Here is a 19,471-nt window from a genome sequence, read left to right on the forward strand (position 1 = left end):
GCCATTCTTTGCTCTCTATTACTCCCTCCGTTTCAAAATGAGTGTCACTTTAGGTAAAAAAATTTGTTTCAAAATGAATGTCGCTTTACATTTCCAATACAACTTTAATTTTTTTCTTCCAACTTTACCCTCTCAAACTTTTCTCTCACACAATTTTCAATTCAATTTTTTAAGTTTGTCTTTTTTAATAAAGTAAGGACAGTTTAGTAAAAGCCTTATATCCAATGATTATTTGATTCCATTTCTTAATCTGTGTGCCAAAGCCTAAAGCGACACTCATTTTGAAACGGAGGGAGTATACTCCAGTGTGTGTAGTAGTGGTGTACGATGGCAGACCACGACTGCAGAAAGGAGGCAAAGATCATTGGTTTGTTTAAGCTTTTCCATTTATCTAACATCCTCCACTGCCTTTTCAAACAACTAATCTAAGGCAAATTTGTAGGAACCTAGGTAAACCTAGTGAAAGAAGGCACACTATTATATAATTATACTCTGACTCAACCATTATTTTTTAGACTTTAGTTGAGATGAGAATAACTTGGACTATGTACTGATTGATTTTATGAATGAATTTTACGGTAATAGAAAAACATAGATTGACTAGGCTCCATATCATCTGGTAACAAGTGGAAAAAAGTTCAATGCAAAGAATTTTGTACTGGATTGAATTGAATTTTTTGAGATTGCTGTATTAACAAAAATATTTTGTAAACAGAAACCATTTGATATTTGACTTCATTAGCTAAACACTGACTAATACCATAATCAGGTAACCCTTCTTTTCTCTTGGAATTGTAATTCGTAATGTGCTGAAACAATAAAAGAAGCAAAGACTAAGTTTAGCTATTGATTGGGCCGTGTGCTAGGGAATGGAAGAATCAACATAAATCCGTTCAAAATTTGCGGCAGAATGTTTAAGGTCACCATGGTTCAGTAAGCACAGAGGGATGCTGAGTTGTTCGTTGTGTCATTTCCAATGCCCTGGACTACTAGAGGGACATATCACCCCCAATTTCGCTGATAACTTTCTCCACCTTGACCAGCATATCTAACAACATCAAAATGGTACATCAGTATTTTGGACTTCAAATTTAAGTAGTTCATCGCCATACAATATTAAGAAAAAAAATGTATGTAGCATGCACATGCATCTAATAATGCGCATGCAACAGAAGTGTGATTAAAAACTTTTACCTATACATACAAGGAACATAAAAAGTACAGGATGCATACAAAACTTTACATTCAGACCAAAGAAGATTAAGAATTTTTTATTCATGTTCCACTCTAGAATGGAAGTGAAAAAAAGACAAGAACTAAATAAATAAAATGGCGCGTCATGTTTAATCAATGTAAGAGAGAGAAGCAATAAGAAACGTGCTACCTTGGAAGGAAGAATCTTCCATGTATTTCTGCATCAAAGGAAAAGAATATCAGGAGTAACAAATAATCAGTTAATAAGATGTACTTCTCAAATATTCACAACTTAGAGAAAGCTTATATATCATGATGAGCATCATATCAATGTTATGTGGTGATTAAAGCATCAGATAGTAACATAACATCTAATCAAAATGCGAAATCCAAAATTTGTACCGCTATTTGGGACTTGAGATCATTCTCCTCTGTAACAGTTGGTTGAGCTGCAAGATATTATTGTATTCAGATGAAATATGATGCGGTAGAAATCAGAACAAATAGTTTAAAGCAAAAAAGTTCGCCAACCAGGATTGAGACCAGAGTAATCCATCAGGAATGAGGCAAAACTGGGTGGCAAGGCTGGAAGGATGCTTTCAAAGTTGTGAACAGGAGCTGTTTTCTTGATTTGGCTTCCTAACCCTGAAGGTTGCACTCCTTCATTATTCATACATATTGGTATTTGTGGAATGTAAGTGTCAGCTGGAGTCATAAAACTCAGTTCCTCAGAAGGTCTACAAGCACAAACACAGCAAGGCTCAGTATATGTGTCAAATCTTCATCACAATTAAATCCACTGATACTTCAATATACGTAATGAGGGATTTGGCTCCTCCACTGAAGTGGGAAAATCAATGGTTGATAATCCAACACACTCTTGATTTGTTATGCATATGTATATAAACATCAACTATTGATTTGTTAATGGTAGGTATTGCTCACTTTTGAGGAGTCGGATCCGGTACTGAGAGGCTATATTTTCTACGCATAAAAGTAGGAAGAAAAGACAGGATGAAAACAGAAAACAGGTCAGTGAATGGTAATGTATCAAAAATAGAAACTGAATGACAATTAAATAAATGTTCAATATATCAGATTCACATCATCCCATTACTCCAACAAAATTTAACCAATGACACAAAGCTTTTTTATACCTGTAAGAGTGCTTGTTTGTTGACATAAATTCTGACTGAGACGAAATTTCTGAACCAAAGTCAATATTTAAAGGTTCTGGCTCCTTGTTATTTTTTAGGATCTCCTGGGAAGGAACACAATCATAAAAAATCAACAAGCAAATACTATGGTTTTATAAGTGAAGAAATTGCAACCCCTGGTTCTATAGTTTTAGTTGTGATTTATTACTATGATAAGCATCTTTTACCTTCAAAGCACCGATGAATGATTGTGTTTCATAGATTGATGGAAACCTCATAGCAAACTTTTGAATCTGCCAAAAAGAAAAAGTAGCATCACAATTATCGTACTATGTCTGAACAAGGTAGTGTCTGTGTGCGACTAAATTTATTGTTCGCTTAATAAATTAATCATGCCTCACCCTAACCAAACTGTTATTACGTTCGCTCAAAATTACATTAACAAATGCACGAATCAACACTGTATTGTTACAAAGTCGCAATGGAATAGCAATTACCAAAATCAAATACATGAACTGATAAAGTTAGAAAGGCAATTACCCAACACATTGCTATGAAATCCACAACAAAAAAGTACTCTAATGAACGAATTCAATGGACTAACTTCTTAAGTCACATTAAAATCTAGTAAATATAGTTAAGTTGATCCTTCAAAAATATGAGTTGCTCGAACGCAATAGAACTCCTTCAGTTAAATCAGTCCTCACATTTTAGTTCAAAATTGCAGTCCACAATCCCGATTGTTGCAACTAGGTTTTAGAAGTCTCGCAATAGTAACGTAATTGTAATCGCAGCCAAATCGACTGTGTTTATTCATATTTTAACATAATAACAAAATTTGCAGCTTGAATCAAACCGCACTTTAGAGACATGCCTCACATCACATCAAAATGTACATCCAGAACTAATTTATCTTAAAAATACATGTTAAAAATCGAGAAAAAAAATCATGAACTAATCTGATTATTTAATCGGTGAAAATCACTTTGGATATATCAATTAACAGCATCTTACGCAAAATTAACAAATTAAGCACACGTAGAAAAGAAGAAAAAAAAAATCTGACCTCGCCTCTCGAATCTCTGTAACTAACAAGCACAGTTCTAATTCCCCTAGCAGGAAATCCAGGATCACACGATACTTGAGGCCACGAGAAATTCAGCTTCGAAACATAGTGTTCTTCCTGCAAAAGAAATTTCACCGAAAACACTGAATCAAGCTTCGTCACTTCTGATAATGAAAATTCAGTTGCATCGATTAAGTAATAGCGAAAATAGAAATGAAATAGAAAAAGGAAAAGTGATCGGAGTTACGAGGAGTTTGGCGTTGAAGGCAACGGTGAGGATGACGTCGGAGAAGTTGAGATCGGAGGAGAATCGGAGGAAAGCGGAGGTGGAGGAGGAGATCCATGTGCCACGTGGAGGACGGTTACGGAGGCGAACAGGGAGAGGGTGAAGATCGGAGGAAGAAGTGGTTGAAGAATGAGGAAAAGGAATGAATCGTGCGAACGAAATTTCCCACTCGTCACTCAGTGAGTTTGATCTTACTGCAACTGTTCCCGCCATTTTTTTGAATTATCTCTTTTCTTCTTTTCTCTCGCAAAAAAAAGTGAAACCACCGCTTTGTAATTTATGGCCGAAATTATCTATGAGATGATGTGTACAAATTTCAAAACTACATGCTAATCCCCCTAAAAAAAAACTACATGCTAATATTTTTTTCAAAATAAATTAGAGTTTAATTTTTATATCATGTGTCCACTAATTCTCGAACGAAGATTACACATTGTTAGTTTTTGTTGATTCGTTGTGTTATGTTGCTGCAGAGACCTCTAGTATCGCGCTATGAATTGGTTGTTTCTCCACTATGTTAAGGATTTTTTTTTAATACTATATACATTCTATGTATAATGTATAGCATTTGAATAATTGATTAATGTGTTCCACACATCCAAAACTATTTAGTTAAGAATTACTATTTATCTTTAATATTACATGTGGAAAATTGCAACTACTTAAATAATTTTATGTTATATTATCAACAAACTGATACAATGAGAGATAAAAATAGTTAAATGGTTGTTTAGTTATACATAGAGTGACATTTTTGTTGACATTGAAAATAAGAAATCAATTAAAATTTCTAGAATATAAAAAGCACATAACAATTTTGATATATATCTTATACCTTCAAAAATAAAATAGTATATATTTAAGGAGAATGTTAAACAGTGTCCTTGGGCATTCGTTAAACAACCAAAACAAGTAACTTTTTTTTTTTTTTTTTATAAAAAAGTGATGTAATTATTACTCAATCAAAAGTTAAAACTTATATTTTCAAGACAAATTTTCTATTTATAAATTCCTTAACCATTGACCTGAGGGCACCGGTTAGCAGGACCCTATATTTAATTATATCCTAGATGTATTGCCTACACTACAAGAAATTTTTGGGTTCGTCTCTGGATGTCATCATTGTTCATCGTAGTGAGTTGTTAGTCTGGGGATCTATTCCCCTGTTAGTTATCGGGTTCATTCGTCAATCTTCAATGTTTGGGTCTTTTGGAGTCGTATTTGGTTTGGTTCTCTGAACGTTCACACACTGCATTTTTTTGCAATTTGGTTTTGTTTTAAGCTCGTTTTATTCAGTTTCTTACTTGTTAGGGTTAATTCCACGAAAAGAATTTATTTTGTTGTTCGAAGAACATAAAAATTACATCCCAAAAATTTTGAGGTTGAAAAATACATAAAAATTAAAACACTACGGTTTGTTGGTTCTTTAACCAATAAATTGAAGTAAAAAAGTCCAAAAATTGAAATCAACATTTTTTATTTTTAAGACGAGTATGATTATTAGTAACAGGTTGGTTAATGATTTGTGAAGCCAAAGTAGTGTTTAGGAGGATGATGGATTGGAATTTAAAGTTGGATTTCTATCGCTGTAATACGAAAGTGAACCCTAAAAGGCCAATAAACCTATCATTTTCCAGCAGAACTTGGTTCTTATCAGTAATAATGACTAAGTTATCAAATCAATCAATTTCATTTCTAATTTTAAAGTTCTAAGTATTAATCAGATTGATTGAAATCATCCCCTTATTATGTTTCTCAAAAATTTGGAAGAACAGGTGTGGCAAAATATACCACTAAGATGATTAGAAGTGGAAGTTACGCTGCCATGTGTTATGTTACATAACTTCAAAACAATCTGCTTGGTTTACTCTGCAATAAGCTTGTCTTTAGTTTGATGCCTATTAAACCTATCATGTATATTTTTTTTGGAAAAGGAAACCGAAACATGCAATATTTTTCATCATGAAGCACACATAATAAGTGACAAAAACTCTAGCCAGTACCCCAGAACATTTCATGTCCGAGCTAAGCTAAAATAGATAAAAAAAAAAACACACACACACACACACATCAACCAACTCAAAGCATCACCCCCGCAAAAGTTCCCCATTAGAAAAGCTGATAGGTAAACCAACCAATACACCTCCATTTCAACATTTATCATGAAGTTGATATGGGGATTGCATAGTGTAAGCAAGAAATGATACTTATATTATTACAATTAAATGTGCACTTCTTTATATGCTTGGTTATACATGTCGTTTTTCATCCACGGTTCTAGATTATAAACTTCTGCATTAAAGGGTAAAGCAGGTAAAGAAGTCATCCTTTTTGCCATGATGACCAAAAAACTAACTGAACCTACTGTATAAAGATGCCGAAAAGCCTTTCTATATATTCAACACATCTAATATCTTACAATGCATATTTTAAAATAAATTATGGAGCAAATGAAATCAATAAATAATAACTATCACAAAATTTATATTCCTCCACTTGCTATTGATTTCATTTGTTAATTTATTTTAAAATATGCATCTTAATCTATTGTACTTATTCTATTATATTAGCTTCAATAAATATTAATTTTTATCATGAAGCTAATTGTACTTATTGTACAATTAAGCATGAAGCATGAAGCATGAAGCTAATTGTACCTATTATAAGTACAATTTTTATCATGAAGCTAATTGTACTTATTGTACAATTAATTTATTTTAAAATAAGCATCTTAATCAATAAATATAAATTAGCTTCATGATAACAATTAAGGTTGATACTTGCAATTCTCATAGGAAGTATCTTAATCTATTATATTATTTGTTACTTGAAATTAATCATAGATAATTACTTCTAAACTAACACAAAATTTATCAACATAAATAATAACTAGTAGTTGAACTTTTACCTTGTATGTATCAGTTAAATCATCATAGCCGAATCCAAGGTTCACCCAGTCCAGCATTGCGTCATTAGGAGGCATGATACTCAAATTTGGTGAATCTTTGGATCTTAAACGTAAAGTAGGGTTCCAAAATCGAGTACAAATTTCTATGTTTCCATCTTCTTGTTCTATTTTACTGATTAAACAGACCAAGCCATTGATAGAGCCTATTGTATAATAATCATTGATGTCGTTAAAACGTGACCCTCGTCTTCTTCGACAACAGACGATGGGTGTTCGATTAAATGACGCACTAAGTATGGAGCTACAACCCAAATTTCTTTATTGCCATCTTCGACATCACGTAAGGTAAGTAGGGTGTGTGGGTTTTTAAGTGGATTTTTAAGTGCTCTTTGAAGGTGAAGTTTTTCAAATTTTGGGTCGGAAATGATTGATTGATAGTGTTTAGAAACACATTTGAATCTCACGACGGGCTTCACCGGAAGCCATGATATGATTTCCACAATGAGATCGGGAAGAAGAACAGGAAGAGACATTGTGAGATCACTTAACGAGAAGCTCCAACAGAACATTCCTCTACATATTTTGTTGGCGAGAAATGAAAGATGAAGTGGAAACTGACAGAATTGAGAGAGGTGAGATTAAGAAATTAGGGTTTTGTTTGAGAGAAAGTGTAACAACCAAGGTTTTTAAAATTGAAATCCTCTGATAAAATACTTTACACAATGAAAATAACTTGAAATTCCATTATAAGACTTAAAAAGGGAAAAGAATTTAAAATACACTAAGATCCAAATACTTGATACTGTGATCCGGCTCAGATGGACTCCAAAACGACTTATACCTGAAAAGGAAACAACTGAATGGGGTGAGATATCAACATCTCAGTGAGTTCCCAAAATCGGGATAAAACATAGTATGCCACAAAAGAAGCATAACTAATAATCGACTCAAGAAGATTATGATCATAACAACAAAAGACTTTACTTTAATAATAATAATATAATAATCCAAACCTTTCGATTAACCTTACACATTGTATACTAGCATCACTTGCCTTAGTCGATATACTTTAATATTACTAGACTGTACTGAGCACAATTGCGTCTAACAAATCATTCAGACGTGGGTAATTTTAAGTGATCGATTCTTCCAATATAGTCTGCTATAAACTAGCCTTTGTAAGTGGAGCCCCACTTACCTACATACATTGGAACTGACACCTAACGGTTCCCTATGTGCTCGGAGGAAAGATCCTTAGCCTGACTCTGCCCACACAACTTGTATAAGTACTTAGTTGCATATACTGCAACTACTAGTAATATAAACACTAGTTTACTTAGCTATACATTATACAACTGGAAAATACTATAAGCCGATTAGCATTCATTAGCGTTTACTACACAATGTCTTACATTGTGTTCACTGACCTCATTTGTGATTCTGATCTAGATCAAGTTTCATGATCAACTTCTAAACCAATAACAAGTTATGATATAATGTTTTACCAGGCCCGACCCTTCGCAAGCGCAAGGTGAGCTACGGCGCCTAGCCTCGCAATTTTAGGAGCCTTAATTATTTTATTTTTTTTATATATAGCATCCAAAAGTTTTAGGTATATATATAATAAAATATAAAAAATCAATAGACACCTTGTAATGGTTTGGTGGTAAAATAGAATGCACTTGGGTCTCTGGTGTTGAGGTTTAATCTCGAGCCTTTGTGTGTATTTGAATCAAATATAAATGTCTCAATTACATACACAACTATTAGGCCATTACAATTTTTTTTTATTATCAAATTTACAATTTAATATGCATTTTAGAGTTATCTATGAATGTAGAAAACTACTATATACCTTGAATTTTTTGTCTTTTGTTTCCATTGACAACACAAATTAATTCCATTAAATAATTAGTATTTTTTTCTATTGTTTTAAGTTCAATCATGCATGCTAGTACTAATTTGCTACTATTTTTTCCCGATATTAGTAATAGTTTGTCACTATTTAGATAGCAAAGACATTTTTTTAAGCAACAACAACCAATATACTTATGATCCATTTTGCGCTAAACAAAGTGATGATTCTTGAGTTTTTGGCATTTCTTTTTATTATGAATCCAATTTTTAATATTAAAACAATTTACAATAGTCATAACTCAACTTCGCATATTTAATTAACATAGCAAACGAAGTCCGAATTGAGTAAACGGACATTCCCTGGAAATCTTGGAATGTATAGATTATAAATATTATTTTTGATTTGTGGTTTCAGTACGCAATTAATTCAGTTTAACTAAATAATATGTACGAGTACAAAAACAGGATAGAAATGTTTCTCTAACTTGCAACCAGAATTTCTCCTACTCTAATTAATGAAATTCCACGATTCTTGAGCCTATTCTGTAGACATTTTTGTCGACTTTGCAATGGTTTAAGTTTTACTTAAAAATGATTTCTGTATCAAAAGTTATGGGTAAAGTACTAACAGGGTGTACAAATTACGAATTGCAGAATTTCAATCTATTCCTTTTTCACTTACTCAATTGATTCTACATCTACATTTCTTAATGTAAGACACTAGTGTGTTAACCCGTGCAATGCACGGGCGCTAGGCTATTTTTTTTAGTCTCTAAACTATATTATATGTTTTTCAGAGTAAAAAAACAATGGTATCCTTAAAAAAAAATGTTTCAAATATTATTTATTTAGATAAAATTTTGATATCATAGTTAATATAAGTTAAATAAAATAGTATATTAAGAGATTAAATGCAAAATATTATTTAAACTAAATTTTTAGATGCTATAAATATACCATTTTTTATAGTTTGTCCTTATATACAGTTTTACATACGTAGAATTTAACGTAGACGATCAAAGTTGCAGATGAAAAGTATGCATGTCACATTTGTTTTAACTAAAACAATAGAGGGAATACAAACAAACAAAAAAACAATCAAATTACATGTACATAACTACAAAAGATTAAGTCAACTCTAGGGTGTTAATCCGTGCAATGCACGGGCGACAACTACTATTTTTCAATCTTCGTAATTTTTTTTTCAAAGAAAATTAATTATTATATATGTTTCTGTGTTTTTTTTAAATTTGCTCGTTTTATCTTATGTCGCAATGACAGATATGTATTCCTTACTTTTATGTTTATTAGTGATAAACATAAGCCCTTTGTTTTTGTGAGTTAGTGAAAAACATACTTCATTATTTTTTATATTTGCAAAACAAAATATGTTTGTCATTTTTTATGTATCAATCACAAATTTGTCTTAATTTTTGCAAATATATTTATTAGTAACAAAATTATGTTTGTCGACATTGTTGTTTTAATCTTTGCAAACTTATGTTTGTCGTCATTATTGTTTTAATCTTTGAAAATTTATTTATTTATATATTTATCAGTAACAAAATTTGTCCAATGCATTTTATATGTATTAGTAGTAGCAACGATTTGTGGCAAATTTTTATTTTAACTATCGGTGGCAAATATTTGTATAATTTTTGTTTATGAATTACTAAAAAAATATTTGTCTCCTGTATTTTTTTTCATATTTATCAATGATGTATATATGTGTCCAGTGTTTTTTTATGCATTAATGACAAATAGTATCGAATGTTTTTCTATTTATTAATTACAACTCTTTGTCTCGTGATTTTTGTACCAATGATGAATATTTGTGTTGTGATTTTTTCAATATTTTTCCTTAAGAAATTTTTGTCTTGTGTTTTTGTTTTTTTTTGTTACATATTTTTTAAAAGAAAAGTATTTAGTTCATATTTTTTTTATGTATCAGAACCAAATATTAGTCTTGTGTTTTTTTTTTATGTATCAATGAAAAATATTTGTCCCGTGTTTTTTTTCTTTCTATTTATCAATGACACATGTATATCTCATGTTTTTTAATGCTTCAGTGACAAAGATTTATCCCATCATTTTTTTCTTCATATTTATCAGTGATGAATATGTATCTCATTTTTTTTTGTCAAAAAAAATGTATCTCATTTTTTATATATCATTGAAAAATACTTCCCCACAGTTTATATTTTTATATTTTATATTTATTAGTGACAAATACTTGTCTCGTTTTTTATGTATCAATGATAAATATTTATCCCGTGTCTTTTCTATTCATCAATGGCAACTATTTGTCTCATGATTTTGGTAGCTACGATGGATTTTTGTGCTTTGCGTTTTTCAATATTTTTTAGTAATAAACTTTCGATATGTGCTTTTTTTTAAAAAAAATATTTTTTTCAAAGAAAAGTGTTTGTTTCATATTATTTTATGTATCAAGATCAAATATTAGTCTTGTATTTTTTTTATGTATCAGTGACAAATATTTTTCTCATATTTTTTTCTATTCATCAATGAAAATTATTTGTCGCGTGATTTTTGTACCAATGATGAATTTATGTGTTGTGCTTTTTTCAATATTTTTCCCTAACAAATTTTAGTCATGTCCTTTTTTCGAACATATTTACAAAGAAAAGTACTATTTTCATTTTTTGTTGTATCAGGAACAAATATTAGTCTTGGATTTTTTATGTATCGACGACAAATATTTGTCCCGTGTTTTTTATATTTATCAATGACCAATAATTATCTCATATTTTTTATGCATCACCGGCAAATATTTATCCCATGATATTTTTTTCTTCATAATTATCAATGATAAATATGAGTCTCATATTTTAACATGTATTAGTCTCATATTTTATTTATTTGTCATGTATTAATCTCATGTATTTTTTTCCTTCAAAAAAAATTATTAAATGGATTACTCATAGATTCAATTCAACTTTTTTTCTTAAAAAAAAAATATTCAATTCAACTTATCCTCACTCATTTTCAATTTGAATTTGGTTTAAGCAGTGGAAGAAACTGAAATTCAAAATTTATGTTATTTTTTTGTGGAAAAAAATTTATGTTATATTTTATTTAAAAAAATGTATGTTATTTTTCTTAAAATAAAGTTGAGGTTTCTAAGAAAAATAATTATAAGTCAGCATATCCTTATTTGTTAATACAAACCAAGGAAATGCAATTGATGTTATGTTTTTTTATTTTTTTATTTTTAACCAATAATTGCTCAAGTCGAATAATTTTTACGATGTCATGTATTTTGTGACCCTGCATGTGAAAATAATTAAAAAAATACTCATATAACATATTAATCTTTTATAAATGACGAAAGCATAAGAGTATTATAATATAAAATTTTAAAAACTCACATAGTTATCCATTAAAATTAAATGAATTGTCATTGGTTTTTCAGAGTTAGTTGAATCACTTGATGTCCTTCGGAAAGAAAGGAATTCAATGTCCTTAGGAAAGAAAGGAATTCTATAAGAATGATTGAGTGGTTCTAAATCATAGAGTATGAAAACTATTTATAGAGCGAGTGGTAGACAAATTTGTGGTAGACAAATTTAAGTTGAGGTAGAAATTGTATAGTGATTAAATTAAATTTTAGGTCAACGAAATTTTACTGTGGCATTTCTATAATAAAAAAATTGATTTAAAAATTCATTCTTTTTTATTGTGTCATTAATTAGGCATATGTATTTTTTTTTTACAATAATTAGGCATATGTATGTTAATTGTATGACGAATGACTTTGATCTGTCCTTTCTTCTACCAAAGAAAAAAAAAAGGTTCAAGAACAGTTTCAAGATAGAAAAAATTCATTATTTTTAATGTGAATTTAATAGGCATAGTCCATTATATGAATGTCTTGCTACAACAAAAATTTACGGCTACATTTAACAAAAACAATTAATCACATGTTAATGTGATTTTATTAGGCACATGTCAACATATGATTCTCTTTCTATAAATAAAAAAATTGTTGTGATTTTTTGTAGAATAAATGTTCTGGTCCTGTAAAAAAAAATGATATTATGATTTTGTTTTTTTCCGTCTATAATTACTTATGCTATTTTCTTTCAAAAAAAATCACTTATGATATTTGGTAGTAAATACATTTTACTACCTATTTTAGGTCAACTATAAGTTAGAATCCAAAATAACTTTTAAATAGTAACTCAATCCTTGACATTAAAAATGTAATTAATCAAATTATTTGTAGGTTAGGTGCAAAAGAAGATTTGCTTTAAGCTTTTGTAACCAAAAAACAAAGAAAAGATGATTTGCTCGACAAAAAAAGTACAAAAGAATATCTTGTGAAAACAAAATAAAGGAAGGATAATCAGTCCTTCGTAGGTTATGAAAAACTCCAAGGGAATACAATTAGTCTTTTTTTTTTCTTCCTCAAAAAATCAATTAGTCTTTTTTTATGTTTTATACTTAGTTTTGAAAGTTATCAACATATTACTGTCGTAGACCAAATATAATACAATATCAAACATATAATTTGGGGTACGTAAAAAGTAAAATTTATTTAACTTTGTGTCTGTTTACATGAGTTGGACATGTAATTACATTATTTTCTTGATCCATAGTTGTCAGAACACCATCAAAAATGTATTCATCTTCAACCTCAACTTTAGCTAGCATTCCGATTATATCTTAAAAATTTATACAAACTTACGATATCAAAAATATTTTAGATCATATTATTGTGTTATAACACACCGACGCTTTATAAATGATGACAGTTTATCAGTATCATAATATAAAATATAAAAAACTCACATAGTTATTCATCAAAATCAAATGGATGGTCAATGGTTTCTCAGAGTTATTCGAATCGGTTGATTTCCATAGCCCGACAATTCTAGCAAAAAAAAATATTTACTTTTGTTGTTGTTAATTCGAATGAGAGAATCATAGTTGAGAGCCATTATCAAAGAAGGAATTAGATAAGAATGGTTAAGCGGAATGGTACAAAATGATTGAGTATGAAAAATACTTAGAGCATGAAAACTTACTATTGTCATCTAAATGCCAACATAAAAGCAATTTTAATGTGAAAACAATATACTGCAGTCAACACTATTATAATGGAGAAAAAATTTGTTTGAATAATTACATTTCGTCTGAATAATTACATGGAGAAAAAAAATTCAATTCTATTATAATGTGTATTTATTAGGCATGTATATATGTCAAGGTTATATCAATTTCGAAATGGCTATCTATGAGAAATACAATTATTAGGTGAATGGTTTCCTCCTACATCTAGTTTGATTTGAATGCCTTGCAAAAATACAACACGTGGCATTTGATTTTTTTAGTAAACTTTAGAATGCCAAGTGGATTCCTCATTTTTACCATTCTAAATTGTATGTATAGAGGATTATTACTATGATATAATATAGGGTTAATTATGTTTTTGGTCCCTACAAAATGGCGACCTTGTAAGTTTAGTCCTTACTTAATTTTAATAGCATTTTTAATCCCTATAAAAAATTTCTGCACTCAATATTAGTCCTTACTCAATCCAAATTTGTCTAATTTATGCTTAAACTCTTAAGTTTTTCAACAATTTTTTACAAGCGTGTTAAGAACGTTATTAAAAGGTCCTCCGAAAAAAATATCGCAAAAATTTGATTTCTACGTCCATATTTTTGTTACTTATATCTTAAACTTTTCTCGTTTTAAAAAATTCATATTTAATTTATTTCATGTTAAAAAATTATAGATTTTAGTAAATGAACCTTTCATAGTGTTCTAAACTTGTATAAAAAGAATCGTTAAAAAATTTAAGAGTTTAAGGATAATTAAACAAAATTTATTTTAGCAGGGACTAAAATTATAAGTAAATTTTTTTTTGTAAGGATTAAAAATGCTATTAAAATTAAGTAAGGACTAAACTTACAAGGTTGCAATTTTGTAGGGACCAAAAACATAATTAACCCTATAATATAACAATATAAAAGTAATATTAACAAATTCAATCAAATGCAAACACATCAATTCAACATGCATTAGCATAAAATCTTATAATTTTTTTGCATGAAACATGTTCTATTATTCTTAAGCTACAATTCCAATTTGTCAAAACCCTAAATCATGCATGCATGAAGAATGAGAGAAGGGAAAGCCACCTTTGTGTTTAGAATGATGATTATGATTCAATCTCCAATTAACCTTCCTTGCTCCTAGCTTGCTCAATCTCCAATTTCCCAACCTTCATGGTGTGGAAGCTTGTAATGCGTGTGATGAGAAGAGGAAGTGGAAAAATCTGATTCTCACACTTGGTTAGGATTCTCACACTGTCAAGGTCAATTTACTTTTTTACACTCATTAAGCATTGTAAAACCTGTTTTACCCTTTCATAGTTTTTAATTCCTTTTATTTCTTAAACCCACTAATAGCCCTTAACACATTCAGTGACACTCATAATCAAGTGTTAATTGGTATTCTTAGTTTAGGATATTACAGAAACGAAAAGTGGTAATCAATGGTTTTCTCACTTCACTCACAATTATATATGGCAACTAACACTTTGGTTGTTTTATTAGGAACCGTTGGATTGGATTGCAGTTGCATAGAATTGGCTCGATGGTTCTAAGCTCATACCATCTTACCAATACTTAGAAATGCTTACCCTTAAAATCAAAGTTAATATTTGTCATATTTGTAAAATAAAAAAAAAACAAAAAATTGTTGTAAAATAAGTAAATTGCATAGTTTAATGACCAGAATTTTATTCTTTAAAGCGAATCTGAATAAATGGAAAATTCTGGATTCTATGCTCACATGAACAATTACATTTTGTGGTAAATCAATTAATAACTTTTTTTTTTTTCATTGGATGGCAAGTCCAAATCACTAAATTAAATTTGTTATAATTAATCTTATATTAAAATAAATAAATCTCTAATAAAAAATCTTATAGTTTTTCATCAACCTTTATCATCTTCATGTACCAAAAAGCTTAAAAAAAAATCAATTAAAATTCTGCTTAGGAGGATTGTCTCTAAACATATGCTATCAAAGCTCTTCTTTTGCTGAATTTCAAGCTGTATTGAAAGCTTTAGAAATGCTTACACATAAGCCATTGAGACGGATTCAATGAATGTGGTGCTAGCTTATAAGAACACAGCTTTGGTTCCTTGGAGACTAAGGAACAACTATGCCAATCTTACTGTTGGAGAGGAAGGTAGGACATGGCCATCACATTAGTGACTTCACTTGGTAAGGTGATTTGCCTTCTCTTATTAGATATTAACTTCATTAGAGATAATATAGTTATGCCCAACTATAAAATTTGTTCTTTTCATAAAAAAAGTGTCTAATAATGCAACAAAACATTCTCTCATTGATATTGATTTAATGATATTTATATGACAGAACATCCAAAAAATGTAAGAGGTAATGAATCCAATCATCATCAATTCCAAACACAACAGGTAACAACAACAGCAACAACAAAAATTACTAACATACAACTTATACATTCTACTATTGGAACTACATTGTAAATACAAGAAATGCAATGAGTTCCAGATATAGTCACATCTAAGGCAATGAGGTTTCTGTGAAATGATTAACTAACAAGCTCATTTGTAGGTTCCCATGCCAACACCAGTCTCACCTCCTCCAAGATATGGTTGGAAACTTTCCCTTGCACTCGAGTAGTTGATATAGTAGAATTTCGAAACGATGGAAGTGAAGAAAACGAAAGCAGCGCCAGCAGCAAACACTCCCTTCCTTACTGTCTCGCAAGAAGGAGGATCATTCACAAAGAGGGTTCTGTACTTTGTGTGATAAGCATTTTCAACTGATCCAGCCAACAAACACACCTCAGCTATGATGAAAAACACCCTGAAAGATAGAATTGCGAAACAATTGTTGTTAGTTCAATAATATAAAAAATTAGCAATAAATGATCAATTTACTTTTGAGTAAATCATCATTTTAGTCCTCAAAATTGTAAGGCTCGAGAAATTCACTCGCTCAAGTTTACGAAATAGCAAAGTAGTCCCACAGATTAAAGAACGTCAATCAATTTAGTCATTCCATCAAAATATTTATTTAGTAAGCATTCATCAAAACTAATGAAAAACATACATATCGACTTAAATAGTCTTTTGCTGCATCAAGACAATCATAAAACCTTTAAACTTGTAGTGTTAAATTCGAAAAAATGACTAGATTGACTTGTGTTGTTCAATTAAAGGGATTGAATTGCCATTTCGCAAATTTGAGGAAATAAGTTGACCGACTCTTACAATTCCAATGACTAAAATGTTGATTTACTCTTCTTTGGTATATCATATATGAAGATTAAAAAGTCAATCAGCTTTGCAAGATGTAAAAATATGTGAATTTTCTAGATTATGTTAAGACTTATATACCAGCAGATTATGAAAAGAACAATTGCACAGGCCCTTGAGCCTCCGGGCTTTAAAGGCTTCCCACAACAGAAGCATCGACTCACGACCATTATGACGATTTGACTAATCATAAGGAATAGAAATGCTACAACACCATAGCCAGTTGCTCTATCCGAGTCATAGACACAATAGTTATAGTTTTGTTCCTTGTCTGGAACAATCTTAGCCTGCCAAATGAAAACAGAGATAATGTTAAGCACGACATAGATGATTTGTAAGAGATTATAAGTTTAAAGCTCAATGCCATAAATGCACTAAGGAGGCAAGTAGCCACTTTATTTCTTCAACCTGAACAATTATATGATCATACATCTCACAAATGAGTCATACATATATTAAGGATTCGTCGCTTGAATTGCGAGATACATTGACCAAGATTGTAAAAACCTTGACTACCGAGTTCTATAAGAATCACAAGTTGACATGTGATTGATAACTAGTGGTAAATTCAAAATTGAGCAAAGGAATAAGCAAGTACATGCAGAAAGAGAAAAATGAGAGATCTAATGTTTCAAAATCTAGGTTGTGACATCAAGGATTTTAATGTCTCCACAATTGAGGTCGCAGTTGACTAGGATTCTCTGCAATGTCAAAACTCGCGGACACAATTATAACAGCTATTTAAAATCTTGAAAACAACATTTCATATTGTTTACAGATCTAGATCTCTAATTGCAAACACAAAATAATTCACAAACCTATTACGCTAACAATGAAAATCTTGACTAAAGGTAGAACGGTTCAAGATTTGACATTTCTTGGAATGCAAAAAGCCAAAGAACAAAGTCACATAAACACAAACACAAACAATTGCAGATACTAGTAGTTTCAATTGTATAGTTCATACCTACCACAATGAGTCAAATTGAAGCATTTAAGCTAACAAATGATAAACACAATAAAATTTCCAAACGTTAATTCATACAAAGAAAAACAGAAGATTAAAGATTCAAACTTCATCCACATTTTGACAAATTATCAGCAACCAGGGTTAAAAAAACAGAAAAAATAGCTCTAATAACTTTCAATGCAATTGCTCAAAAACCCATGATAAAAAAACAAATTTTGACACAAACCCAGATTTTTATTTATGATTTAGAGATGAAAAGTAATAAAATTTAAGGCAAAAAAAGTGAATTGAAAAGTGAATACTGATTACTTACAGTGCTTCTTCTTTGTTCAGCAGCAACGGCAAGACCAAAAGCAATCACGTCAAAAACGAAGACAATGATGAGCAACAATTTGGAAGCCATTGAATGTGAATTGAAGAAGATGAGAAGAGAATGTAACTGGATCTATGTGCTTTATCTTGCAGTGTGTTGTGTTCAATGGCGTTTCTATGCAGCTATAAGGTGCTTTTCTGAGTGAACAATAAGGTAAGTGGTAATAAATAAATAATTAAATAAATTTTGGAAATAATAAATTGATATGTAGAAAAAGACGTGGGATCTAATTGTTTGTATCTGAAAATATGTATTTTACCAGCTAGCACATTGATTACTCACCTAATTATAGGATTTTCTTTTTTACTTAGATAATAAGCAAATGAAAAAAGAGTTATTAAAATATTATTACTGTATTTGATACTTTTCTATAAACTTTTTTATTGTGCGACACCATTTTCACTAATGTAGTGTAAGGTGGTGCATTTTTATTTGACCACACTATTATTATACATAAAATTATAAATAAATAGGTAACAATAATAATAATAATGAATTGAAGCTGCATAAAGATTTAATTCTTCCTAAAAAAAGAATTAATTCTATCGTAAAAAAAATTAGCATAAAAAAGATTTTGTTCTTTAATATTTCGATGCACTTGCTGAGAACAACTTTTGTGCGGTTAATATTTATCATTTTAGTTTGTTAAAAAACCATAATCATAAATTATATAATTGTCATTTGTTGATATTGTAACTTTTGTATACAAACAATGTGTAGAAATTACACATATTTTTTTTTTTAGATATACGAAATGACAAATTCATCATAAATTCACACACTAATAAAGGTACCGAGATTCGAACCTCGATCATTTTATGTATAGACATAACATAATTTTGGTTAATATTATTTGGGGGAGTAAGGAGGATCCTTGAATTGGGTTTTTGAGATTTGGTGGAGTAGAGTCGGTGGAAAAGGGAAAGTAGGTTGATGAATTGAAGGATGGATGGTGCAGATTAGTAATTTTGTAGGGATATGAAATATGGAGTTGTCGGTGACTGACTGGTGACGGCATAAAATGGAAGCAAACATTGTGTCACACCGAAGGAAAGATATGGGTTCATTGGAAAAATGTGAAGCTTCTCCATCACAAAGTGAATCATCTTTTTAAGGAATCTTTTTCTTCTTTTTTTAGTCACATATCTTCCTTCTTCTATAATCTACTCGTAGCTAATTTTTTCTTTAATCTAGTAGTAGCTAATTTTTGTACACAATTTACATGAATTATATCATACACTAAATTATTATTATTTTCTCCTTTTTATGTAAATTCTATTTGAAAAAATATCCAATAATTACCAGCCAGTTGCATAAA

The 19,471-nt window shown here is 30.1% G+C and overlaps 2 protein-coding genes and 1 long non-coding RNA gene across 4 annotated transcripts; all 3 read right to left on the reverse strand.

The window, feature by feature from the left end:
• Positions 1 to 637: 637 nt before the first annotated feature.
• Positions 638 to 3,949, reverse strand: LOC146949804 (protein POOR HOMOLOGOUS SYNAPSIS 1-like). Of its 2 annotated transcripts, XM_085745786.1 has the most exons (9): positions 3,665 to 3,949; positions 3,418 to 3,534; positions 2,579 to 2,644; positions 2,352 to 2,455; positions 2,140 to 2,178; positions 1,726 to 1,931; positions 1,597 to 1,643; positions 1,385 to 1,412; positions 638 to 1,048 (listed from the first exon to the last, which is right to left on the reverse strand). In XM_085745786.1, the coding sequence occupies exons 1-9, from the start codon at positions 3,914 to 3,916 to the stop codon at positions 990 to 992; spliced, it is 918 nt and encodes a 305-aa protein (XP_085601912.1). In that variant the 5' UTR covers positions 3,917 to 3,949; the 3' UTR covers positions 638 to 989. The 2 variants fall into 2 exon arrangements, with proteins under 2 accessions (XP_085601912.1, XP_085601913.1); XM_085745787.1 differs by lacking the exon at positions 2,140 to 2,178.
• Positions 3,950 to 6,778: 2,829 nt separating this feature from the next.
• On the reverse strand, positions 6,779 to 14,787 carry LOC146949805 (uncharacterized). Its single transcript, XR_015027378.1, has 2 exons — positions 14,636 to 14,787; positions 6,779 to 7,452 (listed from the first exon to the last, which is right to left on the reverse strand). It is a non-coding gene; the product is annotated as an uncharacterized LOC146949805 (long non-coding RNA).
• A 1,042-nt stretch (positions 14,788 to 15,829) lies between these two features.
• LOC146949806 (uncharacterized) lies at positions 15,830 to 18,251 on the reverse strand. Its single transcript, XM_085745788.1, has 3 exons — positions 18,094 to 18,251; positions 16,892 to 17,097; positions 15,830 to 16,358 (listed from the first exon to the last, which is right to left on the reverse strand). The coding sequence occupies exons 1-3, from the start codon at positions 18,181 to 18,183 to the stop codon at positions 16,094 to 16,096; spliced, it is 561 nt and encodes a 186-aa protein (XP_085601914.1). The 5' UTR covers positions 18,184 to 18,251; the 3' UTR covers positions 15,830 to 16,093.
• Between the last annotated feature and the right edge of the window lie 1,220 nt (positions 18,252 to 19,471).

Source organism: Medicago sativa, chromosome 2, assembly GCF_051527215.1.
Source record: "Medicago sativa cultivar Bolivia chromosome 2, Bolivia_mono, whole genome shotgun sequence".
Lineage (NCBI taxonomy): Eukaryota > Viridiplantae > Streptophyta > Magnoliopsida > Fabales > Fabaceae > Medicago > Medicago sativa.

Excerpts from the sequence above, each read along its gene's own strand:
- LOC146949804 (XM_085745786.1), bottom strand. The coding sequence starts at position 3,916 with ATGGCGGGAACAGTTGCAGTAAGATCAAACTCACTGAGTGACGAGTGG. Across the intron at positions 2,179-2,351 it reads ACAAACAAGCACTCTTACAG|AAAATATAGCCTCTCAGTAC; the intron begins GTATAAAAAAGC and ends TTTTATGCGTAG. Across the intron at positions 1,049-1,384 it reads GGAAGATTCTTCCTTCCAAG|ATATGCTGGTCAAGGTGGAG; the intron begins GTAGCACGTTTC and ends TGATGTTGTTAG.
- LOC146949806 (XM_085745788.1), bottom strand. The coding sequence starts at position 18,183 with ATGGCTTCCAAATTGTTGCTCATCATTGTCTTCGTTTTTGACGTGATT. Across the intron at positions 17,098-18,093 it reads CTGAACAAAGAAGAAGCACT|GCTAAGATTGTTCCAGACAA; the intron begins GTAAGTAATCAG and ends TTCATTTGGCAG. Across the intron at positions 16,359-16,891 it reads GTTCTTTTCATAATCTGCTG|GGTGTTTTTCATCATAGCTG; the intron begins GTATATAAGTCT and ends TCTATCTTTCAG.